This window comes from Geotrypetes seraphini, chromosome 2, assembly GCF_902459505.1.
Source record: "Geotrypetes seraphini chromosome 2, aGeoSer1.1, whole genome shotgun sequence".
Taxonomy (NCBI): Eukaryota; Metazoa; Chordata; class Amphibia; order Gymnophiona; family Dermophiidae; genus Geotrypetes; species Geotrypetes seraphini.
Window position 1 is genome coordinate 447,959,046 of NC_047085.1, and position 14,595 is coordinate 447,973,640.

The following is a 14,595-nucleotide window of genomic DNA, read 5'->3' on the forward strand; positions in this document are numbered from 1 at the left end:
GGGGTGGGGGTAGGGAAAGAATCGGGGAAGTGGAGAAATTGACACGATGGCTTGGGGGGCAGGGGGAGAGAGAAAGAAAGAGTGGGCAGGGATAGAGAGAAAGAAAGACAGAAATAAAGAGGGGGCAGGGGGAGAGAGAAAGAAAGGCAGAAATAAATAAATATTGGCTTTACAGAAGAAGTGCAACCATAGACTCATGAAATCACCAGACAAAAAGGTAGGAAAAATGATTTTATTTTCAATTTAGTGATCAAAATGTGTCCATTTTGAGAATTTATATCTGCTGCCTATATTTTGCACTATGGCCCCCTTTTACTAAACCGCAATAGCGTTTTTTAGCGCTGGGAGCCTATGAGCATCGGGAGCAGCTCAGGGCATTCAGCACAACTTCCTGCACTAAAAACTGCTATCGCGGTTTAGTAAAAGAGGAGGGGGTATATTTGTCTATTTTTGTATAGTTGTTACTGAGGTGACATTGCATATTTTAAAGTCATCTGCCTTGACCTCTGATAAAACCCCCAAATACAAATGATAATTAACATTTTCTCTGTGTACAGGGTGCTTTGTGTTTTTTTAAATTTTATTTTTGGTAGATCATTTTGACTTGGTCATTTTAAAAGTACCTCACAAGCCAAAAAAGTGTGGGCACCCCTGCTCTAAGCCGGTAATCGGTGGCAAGGCTTGCTACTGCTGATGCACCTCTACAAAAATATGGGAAGGTAGAGGGTGGGACTCAACTCATGACCCGAGTGTGACACCCTCAGGTCGGGCAGAACCCCAAACAGGGTCCCCCCCCCAAGCTCAGTTCGGCACAAGAATGAGGACAAGGAGTGCTAAACAAATTCCAACAGGCCTAATTAAGGGGAGACTAGCACAGCTCACCTTCACCTGCTGAGAGACTGAGCAAAGATTGGTTTGCTAGAGGGAGCTACTGCTATTAATACTACAAGCAAAGTTTGGTCTCAGTAAGCTATTATCCATCAGTGAGGCTGTATCAGCCTGGAGAGGTGATAAAGAAACCCCTATATATCCTTTCACTGCTGCTGACAGTGATGTTAAGAGAAATATTGATTCTTTATGTTCAACTTTCATCATTTAATAGGCCAAATTGCTATGCTAAAGAAACTTTAATAAGAAAACATAATATTCTTAAATGGATGACTTTACCTCAATGACATTCTTTTTGCTGGATTTGTCCTTTGAAGCCCATTCAATAACAGCTCCTTTGAGATCCACTGTAAACTCTGGTTTAGACTGATTGCTGCCAAACTTCTGAAAATAAGAGGTCAAAAAGATAGGGTTTTTTTGTTAACTTTTAGCTTTCTTTTGGAACTTCTTGGGAACTCACTGCTTTGCTAAATTCTACAGGTATGCACTCTGATCCTCTGATCATAGTAATTTGTTTTAAAAAGGATGACAAGGAAAGCTATTTTACAACAAAATCCTGTTTTTTTTACTGAGTAATAAGCAAAGCCGTGGAGTCTGACTACGAAACAATTTTGGGTAGAGTTGGGGTTGGTAAAAATGTACCGATTCCAATTTCAAAATAAACACTTACATTATAATGTATAACAAATTTGTTATTTTATATCTCTGACCTGGATCTAAAGTTATATTTACCAGTATAGATCCAGAACAAAAAAAATGTAAAGCCTAATCTCAATAGGAGTTGCAGCTGGAGTCGGAGATAGAAAATAGAGGTGTTCAGAATTGAAGGTTTGGTATACCTACTCCACAGCAATGGTCACAAGGTTAATGAAGTAGGAAGAAGGGTGCATGAATATGTTAAATCAGTGCAATAGATATCAATTACAAAACCATCTAATTCATCTTTCTGTGGCCATGACCTCATTCACAAGGCTACAATGTGTTTGATCCTCCCAGAGGCACAGTCCAATAAAGATTTTATGGATTGCCCACACAGGATGCAGTTTGGGATGCACTGAGCTAATCAAAACACTTATAAATGCTTAAAATGGGAAGCTACTAGGGATTAATAATTGAGTGTTTTCATAACATTTTAACACTGGCTGTTGAAACATCCATACTTAAAATATTTTTTTCCTCAAAAACATTTAAGTGTCAACATAAGAGTTCTGAATCTGTGGAAAGGTAAGCATGTTGATGTTCAAATTTGGTAACTTTACAATTCATTCTGTTATTAAGTTTTCACTACAGGCTGCTCTTATTTTCTTAATTCTCATGAGTTTAAATTAAGCTAATAGCACTAGTATGTTTAGTTCAGAATAGCAAAGAAAAAGGTTAATAGCATTCTAAAAATGACAGAAGGTTCAATGATTAGTTAAAACTTATGACGACGGATTAGAATTCCACTTTCTGTAAGAATCAATTCAGTTTCTCACCTAATCTGTCATTCTGGCACCCATACTGAGGGAACTAATTTTATTTGACACCTGTGTGGAACACTGTCAAAGGCTTTGCTAAAATCTACATATACCACATCTAGCGCTCTCCCTCTATCTAATTCTCTGGTCATCCAGTCAAAGAAATTGATCAGATTTGTCCAACAAGATCTGCCTCTAGTCTAGACCATCAGGGCCAGTGTTTACTAGGGGGTCCGGCTCATCCCAGCCCAGCCCAGGGTCCACCGGTTGGGTTGGTGGGCCTACTGGACCTCCAGGATATTTTCTTTGGAAGGGGTTTTTGGGAAGAGTTCATTGGACCACCAGAGATTATTTATAGGTTGGGGGATGGAGGCTCAGAATTGCTTCTGTATTGATTTTCTTGTCAGTAATAGAGATATTTTCAGTTGAAAGGACATCTCTCTTGCCTTTTGGTTTGTACTATTTCCACAGTAAGGCAAGATTTTTCTCTTCTTGTTTGTTTCGTGCCAACCAATGCTCAGGCACCTGACAGGAAATTTAACAAGCGACCCCATCAACGGCTTAGAGCTGTAGGCAGTTTTTAGCCATTAGGGTATGAGTTTTCCTTGCAACGTTTTTCTGAACACTGGAGGGAATTGCTAATGAGCTCATTCCAATACCAGCAAATTCATTAACATAGGACGTTTGGTCACTGCTTCCATGCCAAACGATTGTGTATATTACCTGCAAAATGGCATTTAGATAGCTAAAACCAGTCTAAATGAAATGTTGCAGGCCCAGTTTACTTTGAACACCCTCCCCTCAAAGAGGAAAGGGGCAAAGTAGCCAATGCTGCTGACAGAAGAACCAGCAATAGCAGAAGCCTAAACAAGTGCCAGTAGGCTGGCACGTTTGGTCCTTAGCCTGCAGCTGCTGCTGCCTGCTCTGCACCAGTGGTGAGAAAGGGGGCCTAGTCCCCTCCATCTTTGGCTCAGGTCCCCTCCCCAGTTGGAGCACCCTTTAACTGGCTGTCAGAACTGCCCCAAGTAGGGAAGACGTCAGCAGCCTCCCTTTCTTCCACCGAAATCAGTATTCCTCCTGCATGCTCAGTTTGCACAAGGAATAATGATGTCAGTGGAAGTATGGGAGTATGCTGACTTCTTCCCTGAGGCAGAGCTGGGTCAGTTCCAGCAGCAGATTTCATTGGCTTGCAGGCAATGAAAATCCCTGCCAGCAAAGGTAATGAATGTGGCGGGGAGGAGAGGAAATGTATTGCCCCCTCCCAATCTACCTGGGCCACCTAAAAATCCAATGTTGTCTATGCCCCTGCTCTGCACTAAAATAGTGCTGCAAATCCATCTGTCCTTCCCCTCCCTGTTTGTAACTGGAACAACTTGGACTTCTAGATAACTAGGTTAAGTATTTTCCGCTCCAATTTCTTTTTTTTCTTCTACCTTCCCTCCCCCCCCCCCCGGCCTTTCAAATCCTACATCTTCTGCCCCTCCTGTCTGGAGAAAAGTGGTGAATACCTTGCTGATTACTACAACAGCTGTTTTCCAGTGGGCCTCTGAGGAACCCAACCAGAGTCTGCTGTTAAGCCTGAAAGTTGTAAGTGATTTTTGATATAACTGATAAATGTTGGTGGACAAAGAAAGTGTATTCCATTTCAAAAACAGTCAGAAGTCCATGATAAACTAAAGAACTGGAACTGATACATATTGGTCAGTCAGCAAGGGAGACTGAATAATTCTGGGAGATCTCTGGTATTTCCCTCTCTTCCTATAGGGTACATGTGCTGATGACTGATAATTTGGATATATGAGTCTAGATGCACTGACATGGAATTTAAAGTTCAAGAAATATTGTATTTTCGAAATAACTGTCTTCTGTAAAGTGTACTGCAGGAGTTCCTGAGAGATCTGGGGTACCCAGTGTAGGACCTTGAAGGGAAGAGCCTGAAGAATTTTAGAGCAGTGCTTCCCAAACTTATTTCCATTTTGACCCGATGGTAAAACAAACCCAATTACTCAAATAAGCAGCACATTCATTGTGCTTCTTAAAGATTCAGTAATATATAAATATGTCAAACTATTTGTTAAAATTAAGTAATTATCTGATGTACAAACTTCTTCCAGAAACACGGAGACAGTAGAACTACAGGACATGAATGAAGATTTCAGGGTGGTAGACTTGGGGGGTAAATTCAGAAAATACTTTTTCACAGAGGGTTGTGGATGCCTGGAATGTCCTTCCAGGAGAGGTGGTGGAGTCAAAAACAGTGAAGTAATTCAAAAATAAGTGGGATAAGCACAACGGTTGCCTAAATAGGAGGGCTAAGACAAAACATGGCTGTTGAAGTATTCTGTTGGACAAATAGTTGGGAACCAAGGCCAATGCCATATGGACTTCTACAGTCTGTGTCCCACAAATGGCAAAAAACAAATGAAGATCAAATATATCATTTTATCATATGCTACCAGCAAGGGTGCTGTGCATGTTGAGATTAACAAGTTAAATACTGTTAGCGATACTTTTGGTTGTAAAATAATTGTCCCAAAACTGCATCTTATGCATCTGTTGATATAAGGTTGGCATGATGGCAAAATTGCCAACTAGTGTTTAAGCATGAATGACTACAACCTACGCAGAGTGGAAAGTGCAGTCTTGTCTTTTGGGGCAGAATGGATGAAACTTGAACCTTGCAGTCAAGTGTGTTTAAACTAAAGCATGAGATCTGTTTAACTGCGGAAAGAGAATTGTTCAACTCTTAGCTTTCTGTACATAAACTTCATTTGAACTCTCTGTGCCATGTATAAATAATAAAATGTAATGTATTGGGAGGTATTAATTTCATTGCAGTTTTCTTTCCACTAAGCCAGACTATTAAAAAATCATGCTCAACTACTGCATGGGTGGCATCCTGACATTCCTAATGCATTTGTTTTCAAACAGACAAGAACATTATATGATAGAAAGACAAGATAACCTCTGAAGAGTCAAAAGCTTATTTACTAGCTGTTACCAAGTGAAATTTACCAAAGGATCCAGACTCCCCTTTTCCTGCAGATGACACCTTCCCAGCCCAACCTCACCACCTATGTGCCAGGCATGTTACCCCCTCCTCAAGAATAAAGACAGTATAATTTCTCTATCCTACCTGGTATGCCCTCCACAAACAATAGCTCTCTGTGCCTTGCATCATGTTGTTTCAAGTCCTCTTAGTCTCACAGTAGGTTAGCCCTGCATACTACCTCATATGTATATATCCTTTAGGTTCCCAACAGGTATCACAAATTGCCCTGTTAGCTATAGACAGATATAGATTACTAGCAGTTGTCTACCAGCAGACTATATGAAAATTAAATCATGGTGTTTCATACGAAAATATAACATTTTACTATAGCATCTGCAATCAAATCATAGTGAAAGTAATCTTATTTTTCTGTAGACAAAAATAGCCCCTTCAATGTAACAGCACTATATATATTGCTGAAAATATCACCTTGCCTGGTTCTTGGCTATTGTTTCATTAGTCTTTATATCTAATTTCCAAATTAATCCAAACATATCCAAACATTTCTTATATTTTCATTTAGAATATATTTACAACTTGTCTAAACTTTTTCCCAACTCTCCGTCTTAAAAACATTATAACCTTCTGTTTGTGATTTTTATTTTGATACAGCTTCACTAGATATGGATATTTTTCTCTATTCTTACAGAAAGTGTTTTATTTCTCATTACTCTCTAGCTTTCTTTAGGTTAAAAAAATTAAGCTATCACTTGGCTATATTGGTTTAATTAAAATGATTCCATAAGCAGTGGTTAAAATTTTCTTGGCAGTTAAGTGATGTCATTAGCCGTGTATATAAAAATTAAAGAATTAATAGACTATGGGGCACATTTTCATAAAAGAAAATCCAAAAAGTAGCATAAAGGGATAGATGGACTTTTTTCTCGCCAAACCTTCCCAATTCACTATTTTTGAAACCTACTGTATGTTCTAGACCGGTCCTCGAGAGCCAAAGGCAGGTCAGGTTTTCAGGATATTCATGACCTGCCTTTGGCTCTCGAGGACCGGAATTGCCCACCCCTGGTCTAGAACATACAGTTCATCTGCAGTTTGTCTAAATCTCAAAGGGGCAAGTTAGAAGCATGGTGTTGACAGGACTAGGATGGGCTTATGACTAGGATGTTTCTCTGCCATAATCAAACATTTAAGAATATGTTCCGAGCATAATTTGGACTTCTGAGGCTATACCTGTTTAACAAGTAGTAAGTGCCAAAAGGTGCTCAATCTGATCACTGGAGGGATGGATGACACCCTCCCCCCAAAAATCCCTTCAGTGGTCACCTGATCCCCCTCCCCCCCCCACCCCAAAGATGTGAATGAAACAGTATATACCTGCCTGTATGACAGCTTCAGATATTATGGCCAGTCCTAGTAGAACAGAAAGCAGGTTCCTGGAGAAGCCTAGTTGACAGTGCATTGGACCATAGAGATGGGGTCTCAGGCCCATACTCCACTCTAACCACTACACTTATGGTAGAATTTGTGAGCCTTCAAAATGCCATCCTAATCTCACTGTTCCCACATACGAGTTATAGGTAACACCTGCAGGAATAAGGGCTATTAGTGTGATGTACTTTTGGGTACAGTGGGTTTTGGAGGGCTCACCATACACTATAAAGAGGTTATGGTGAGATGTATACCTGAAACTTTTTATGTGAAGTTCACTGCAGTGCCCCGCTGCTCTGCTGGGATGACTGTGTGGTCAGTCTACTAAAAATGCTGGCCCCTCTTAAATCCCAATGGTTTGTTTTGTGCACATTTTTCTACATGCTTTTTCCCCAAAAATGATTCAGAAAGATAGATGCACAGAGCACATTCATTTTCGAAAAAACAAGATAGACGTCTTGAAATTTTGAAAATGGGCCTCCTTTAGTACTGGATTTTTGTGCATGTTCCACAAAATGTCTAAACTCAGATTTAGTTGTCCTACTGAAAATGCCCCTCTATATTTTAGTATAAAAAGCAAGAAAAAATGTATAAAACATCACATGAAAGAAGCAGCAATACAAATAAGGCTCATTTTGGACATGTAAAAAAATGTTAAATGCCCAAGTCAAATATATTTATTCATGGACTAAAGGTCAAATATTCTTACATGGTTTTCTCATTTTGCCTTTATGGAAAAAATACTCAAAGTCAATCAACCAAAAACTGCTATAAGAATAATAAACAAAAAGGTTATGGTAGTAAAAATAATATGGTGGCAACCAGCATGCAAGTGTACACATACAGTGATAGCAGAAACACGATTGTAGTTTACATAGCAGATGGCAGGCCGATGGCTAACAGAATTTTTCCAGGTGGCTAACAGCGAGAAGAGCAGCTCAGGGATCGAGCACCATGTGCAAAAAGACTTGATGAAAAAAGGGAAGAAAAATGAAGGTCACAAATCAATTCACACAGCAAGAAGATGTACAAGTGAAACTAGCAAATCAAGCAACATACAAAAGTAATATACTGGAACAGAAGCAGCAAACACTACAGAGAAAAATCACAATTTGGACATTTGGATTTTCAATGCATAGATTTCAATTAATCTACCCCACACATTGAAGTATTTATGGCATTTGCACAGATAACTTGTTTTTCTAAATTCAGCCGAACATTTAGAATATAAATTTATAGTTATAATGGTTAATAACAGTTCCCTTAGGGGGTATGCGGGCCAATTGTGGCCTGGCCACTGCGGAGGATATTCCCTGCTCATCAGTAGAAGCTACTGCCACCGGGATCCCTGCCTGCCCACCTGTTCCCCCGCTGAAGCTGCTGCCAGGCATCACCCCCCCCCCCAAAGCCGATTCAGTTACTCGATAGAACCACACTCACTCCCTCCGCCCCCAGCGAACTCTGTGTAGAGACGCGACTCAGATGCTACACGTAAGCAGCTGACCCGGAAACCTCCTCTCCGATGTCAAAAGTTGACATCAGAGGGAAGGTTTGTGGGCCAGCCACGTGCAGCATGTGAATTACTGCTTGCACTGTCCATGCACAGAGTTCGCTGGGGGAGGAGGGAGTAAGTGCGGTTCCAACAATTAGCTTGATTGGCTACTATTGGAAACAGAATGCTGGGTTAGAAGGACCTTTGGTCTGACCAAGTATGGTTACTCTTAAGCTTTTGATTTTTGTATTTTCCTTTTTTACTATATTTTATTAGGATTGCAATCTCTTATTCTTTTTTTAAACTGCCTAGACACCAGTTATGACAGTATTTAAATAAACTTTTATTTATTTTGTTCTAGGATGAGCTGGTATCTACAGTTCTTTTAGGACAAGATGCTTCTCAGACTTTGCTAGTGAAGGATTTATTAAATCTGGGGGTTTCTCCTCACACATGGAAGAGTTTATAAGAATTCCCCCCAACAAGTATATGAGAAGATAAGAACTAAAAAGATTGCTTCTCAAGTAATTTGAACTGCTATTACTAAACTGCAAGTTGCTGTTATACTTAAAGTAGAGAAAAACCAAGTTACTTACCTATAGCAGCTGTTCTCCATAGGTCAGCAGGATGCAAGTTCTCAATGTAGGTGATGTCCTACAGAACCCACACCGGAAAACAATGCCCTCAAATAATATTTTAGAAGCATTTTGCAACACTTTGAGCATCACTTCCTGTACATCACCACCACGAAAAGCTTCATCAGTTATCAAATAGCTTATTTTAGAAAAAAGCATCCTGGCTTTCTCAGAGGACAAACAGCATGTGGAGTCTTCACAATTGGGACTTCCTAGCTACAGTAAACATTAACCAAAAAAGGAACGGGGAACAAAGATACTGCCAAAATGTTTGTTTGTTTTTTTCGTTTGTTACAATAAGTCTTTTTCATCTGCATTCATTTAGGTTTGTTTGTTAATGTACTTATTTTGCTCAAAGAATAGAAGTCAGTAAAATGGGCCCTGGAGGTGGATGGAGTTAGATTCCAAACCTCAAAGACTATGCAGAATAGTCTAAACAAGCCTACTGTCCTGTTTAGAATTTGTTCCCAATAATATTGATATGAAATATATGAATCAAAATCCATGTTGTAGCTTTGCACATCTTCTTCATAGAGGCTGACCTTCATGTGTGCTACTGATGAAGCTATGGCTCTGACATTAAGAGCCTTGACATGCTCCACTAGATGTGGCCTGCTCAAACGTATGTGAAGGAGATGCAATTGACCAGTTAACTGGATAAGTTGTGTTTGGCAGTGGCAGTCATAGGTGTTTTAGTTTCAAAATAACAAACAGCTTTCTAAAAAGACTTAGTCTAATACAGGTAGAAGACTTAGTCTCTTTTGCAATTCAAAGCATATCAAGTATATTCAATATTGTTGGTACCATGATTGACTGGATTAAGGTGGAAAGCTGACAGTAAGTTAGGAAGAAACTTTAGGGTAGTTTTGAACACCCATCTATTGCTGATCAACTTAAAAATATCAAAGATCAACCTGACCATTTCTGCAAATTTATTCTGAAGGAGAAAATCTGTAAGCTCTTCAATCTTATGCAAAAAGTCTTTGAGTATACTGGCTCCAGAAGAGCTGGTAACGAAATATATGGAAAGGGCATAGCATTCTGAAAAATCCAAGGTATGAGCATCTCTCCTTGGGAGATAATTTGTGGGCCTTAGTATTCCTGGCTGCCTCGTGAATTTGGAAGCCCTTTCAACTCTAGACATACATAGTAACATAGAGGGGCATAATCATAAAAATGTCTAAGTCCCCTTTTGGCCTAAGGCCTTAAACGTTGAAAGTAGAAGCAGGGAAAATGTCCATTATCAAAAAATACGTCCAAAAGGAGATTTTTTTTTATACTGGCCTGCCTCTACGTTCAGCTGTTTAAACACCCAGAACACCACTACATCTAAACTTATACTATATAATCTAAAAAAAGCCTAAGCCCCAAACGTCCAAAACAAGGGCTTTTAGGCGGAGGAGCCAGGAGAATCCACACCCCCCCCCACGACATCGGGGCAAGAGGAAGCAAAAGCCATCTTGCCCCGCGGCACCCCTGATTACATTTGGGGCAGGAGGGAGCCCAAGCCCTCCTGCCCCGCGATCCCCAAACCCTTCCCCCGCCAAGTCCAATCCGGCCAGGAGGGAGCCCAAGCCCACCTGGCCACTCAACCCCCACCCCCTACAAGATTGGGCAGGAGGGAGCCCAACCCCTCCTGCCCAGGTGGACCCCCTACCCTCCACCCCCACTAAAATAGGGGCAGAAGGGGTCCCAGGCCCTCCTGCCCTCGAGTCAACCCCCCACGACCACCCCCGAACCCCTGATCGGCACCCCCCCACTGACCCATGAGCCCCCCCCCACCCGCCGACCCCACGACCACCAATCCCCCCCCGTACCTGGACATCGTTGGCCAGACGGACGGGGGCCAAGCCCGCCTGTCCGGCAGACCAGCCAGCACAGGAATGGGGCCGGATTGGCCCAGGCGGCTCAAACCTCGCCCACAGGTAGGGCCTGAGGCGCCTGGGCTAACCAGAATAGGCCCAGGAGCCTTAGGCTCCTCCTGGGGGCGGGGCCTTAAGCACATGGGCCAGGTTGGGTCCATGTGCCTAAGGCCTCACCCACAGGAGGGGCCAAGGCTCCCGGGCCTAATCTGGTTGGCCCAGGCACCTCAGGCCCCACCTATGGGCGGGGTTTGAGCTGCCTGGGCCAATCCAGACCCATTCTTGCGCTGGCTGGCCTGCCGGACGGGTGGGCTTGGAACCCGTCTGTACAGCCAACGATGTCCAGGTACGGGGGGGTGGGATTGGGGGTGGGGGGCTCGTAGGATTGCGTGTCAGTGGGGGGCCGATCAGGGGTTCGGAGGGGCAGTCTTGGGGGGGTTGAGTTGAGGACAGGAAGGCCTGGGATCCCTCCTGCCCCTATTTTAGTGGGGGTAGGGGGTCCGCCTGGACAGGAGGGGTTGGGCTCCCTCCTGTCCGATCTTGTAGGAGGTGGGGGTTGAGTGGCCAGGAGGACTTGGGTTGTCGGGGGTGTGGGGGGGGTGATGTATCATGGCAGAAGAGATTGGCTTTCTCCCCTGCTGCGATGCGATCACGCCTCTACAGGAACTGCCACAACCCGCGGCAGGAGAGATTGGGCATTTCTCCTGCCGCGGGTCGCAGCAGTTTGGGTAGAGGGGTGATCGCATTGCGATAGGGGAGATGAGGCATCTCTCCTGCCGCGATGGTTGCGGTGGGGGTGGGTAGGTTGCCGGGCCGCTGAACTGATTGCGCCAGCCGCCATCAGCTCAGCAGCCCCTTTTTTGGCACTTATACTTGTTTTGACTTGGTCTAAGTCAAACGTATACGTGCCAACTATGCAACCTGTCAAATGTATTGGTTATACGTGTTGTAAGCCTAGGTATAGGTTGGCCCACTTCCCGCCCACCACCCGCCCTTTCCCCGCCTCTAAAAATGCCTCTTTTCTCTCCGTGCGTTTAGAGGCAGGGGAAAGGCCTAAGCTGGTTTTAGATATGTCTAAAACCAGCTTTGATTACTTGGACGATCAGGCTTTTTGATCGTCCAAGTAACCATTTAGGCCACTTTTTAGACTTTTTTTTTTATTATGAGTCCCATAGTAAATAGCAGTAGATAAAAACCAGTGTGGTCTAACTAGTCTGCCCAATAAGGCAGCTAGAGTTGTACCTTCCACATCAAGCAGGTTACACCCCTCTATGCCCTTTTTGAAATGAGAAAGTCATTTATATTTGGCTTTAAATCCATCCTCATGCTACATAGGGAACCTCTGTTTATCCTATGCCTTTTGGAATCCATTAGTTTTATCCCACCACTGAAAGGGTGTTCTAGGCATCCACCACCCTTTCTGCAAGAAAGTATTTCTTGATGTTGCTCTTAAGATTACCTACTTGTAACTTCAGTTCTATAGTTTGCCATTCTTTGAAAAAGATTTTCTTGCTCATTAATGTCTTATAATACAAATGTTTAAATAGTTGAATCTCCCCATCCCTTTTCTAAAGCATAAATATTCAAGCTTCTGCTCATATGTTTTCTGACACAAAAACTCCCCTCAACAGAACTTATGAAGCCAATGTGGGCCAACGGAAGAGGAAGCAGCACGAAGATAATATTGAGATTCTTGGACATATACCGCTCCCTGGGCTAGTTAACATGAGGAAGAGTGCAGCAATATTTCAGACTACATCATCCTTTACTGCTGGTTGGAATTAGAGGTCTGCACGGGAACGGGGATCATGGGAATCCCGCTGGTCCTGCGGGAATCCCCCTAATCCACGGGACTCCCACTGGGATCCCCCTCTAGCCAACAGGACTCCCACGGGGATGGAAGGCTTTGGAAGCAGGGTTCGTCCATATAATATAATGGACACGTCAGCCTTAGTAAAAGAGGGGGTTTATAAGTTAATTACCTGAACAGAAAACAAAAAAAGGATTCCACCAAAAAGATTCCACAAGGAAAACAGTAGCGCAAACACAAAAGAAACTGTAGAATTGATGATCCTGTCAGAAGTAATTGCTGCTTTTTATGGGGACGGGCGGGGATGGAGGTAATTCCTTGCGGGGATGGGTGGGGACGGAGAGGATCCTGACAGGGACGAGTGGGATGTCTGACCCCCGCAACTCTCTACTTGGAATCCTGGGAGTTTGAACCATGTGGAAAACCAGAGATCTTCCTTAGAAACATAGAAACATAGAAAGATGATGGCAGAAAAGGGCTATAGCCCATCAAGTCTGCCCACTCTACTGACCCACCCCAATAAGTCTGAATGCTAATGACCCAGTTCCTTAACTCGACTTCGTAGGGATCCCACGTAGATGTCCCATTTATTCTTGAAGTCAAGCACGCTGGTGGCCTCGACCACCTGCACCGGAAGCCTGTTCCAGTGATCCACCACTCTTTCCGTGAAGAAATACTTTCTGGTGTCACTACTAAATTTCCCCCCTCTAAGTTTAAGCGGATGCCCTCTTGTGGCCGAGGGTCCTTTGAGAAAAAGGATGTCATCTTCCACCTCGACACGTCCTGTGATGTATTTAAATGTCTCAATCATGTCCCCCCTCTCCCTGCGTTCCTCTAGAGTGTAGAGCCGCAATCTGTTCAGTCTCTCTTCGTACGAGAGACCCTTGAGCCCCTAGATCATCCTAGTGGCCATCCGCTGAACCGACTCGACTCTAAGCACGTCTTTACGGTAATGTGGCCTCCAGAATTGTACACAGTACTTCAGATGAGGTCTCACCATGGTCCTGTACAGTGGCATTATGACTTCTGGTTTCCGACTGACGAAACTTCTATTGATACATCCCATCATTTGTCTTGCCTTGGATGAGGCCTTTTCAACTTGTTTGGCCGCCTTCATGTCTGCACTGATGATTACTCCCAAATCTTGTTCTGCTGAGGTCTTAGCCAATGTTTCTCCATTTAAGGTGTAAGTTCTGAATGGATTTCCGCTACCGAGGTGCATGACCTTACATTTCTTAGCATTGAATCCCAGCTGCCATGTTGAGGACCAGTTTTACAACGCAAGAAGGTCCTGTGTCATATTATCCTGCAAACAGCCTTCACTTACTATGTTGCATAGTTTGGCGTCATCGGCGAATAATGTTACCTTACCCTGCAGCCCTTGTGTCAAGTCCCTTATGAATATGTTAAAAAGGAGTGGACCCAGGACTGAGCCCTGCGGCACTCCGCTGGTCACTCTCGATGTTTCAGAGAGGGTACCGTTGACCACCACCCTCTGATGTCTATCACTAAGCCAATCGTTGACCCATGCAGTTATTGTTTCGCCCAACCCCATCGATTTCATCTTGTTTAGAAGCCTGCGGTGTGGGACGCTGTCAAAAGCCTTGCTGAAATCCAAGTACACGAGCGGAGTTCCGCAGGGGTCGGTGCTGGGACCGCTCCTGTTTAATATATTTATTAATGACCTGGAGGCGGGAACAAATTGCGAAGTTATTAAATTTGCGGATGACACCAAACTCTACCGCAGGGTTGAAACCATGGAAGACTGCGAAGATCTGCAAAGGGACCTAACGACGCTAGAAGAATGGGCCAAAAAATGGCAAATGAACTTTAACGTAGGGAAATGCAAGGTCATGCATATAGGGAAAAAGAACACGATGTTCAGCTACAAAATGGGAGGATCACTGCTAGGGGTAAGTAACCTTGAAAGAGACCTGGGAGTGATGGTGGACACGTCTTTGAAGGCGTCGGCACAGTGCGCCACAGCCTCAAGAAAAGCAAACAAGATGTTGG

At 43.3% G+C, this 14,595-nt stretch overlaps 1 protein-coding gene across 6 annotated transcripts in view; it reads right to left on the minus strand.

Moving 5' to 3' along the window:
* The window catches only part of ARHGAP12 (Rho GTPase activating protein 12), a 240,938-nt gene that overhangs the window by 61,203 nt on the left and 165,140 nt on the right, over window positions 1–14,595 (minus strand). For 2 of the 6 annotated variants that reach the window (XM_033931485.1, XM_033931488.1), the window contains 2 exons: window positions 7,628–7,750; window positions 1,168–1,272 (listed from right to left, as the gene is read on the minus strand). In XM_033931485.1, the coding sequence (XP_033787376.1) occupies window positions 1,168–1,272; window positions 7,628–7,750 (228 nt within the window). The remainder of the gene's footprint in view (window positions 1–1,167; window positions 1,273–7,627; window positions 7,751–14,595) is intronic. The other 4 variants (XM_033931487.1, XM_033931490.1, XM_033931486.1 and 1 more) reach the window with 2 other exon arrangements.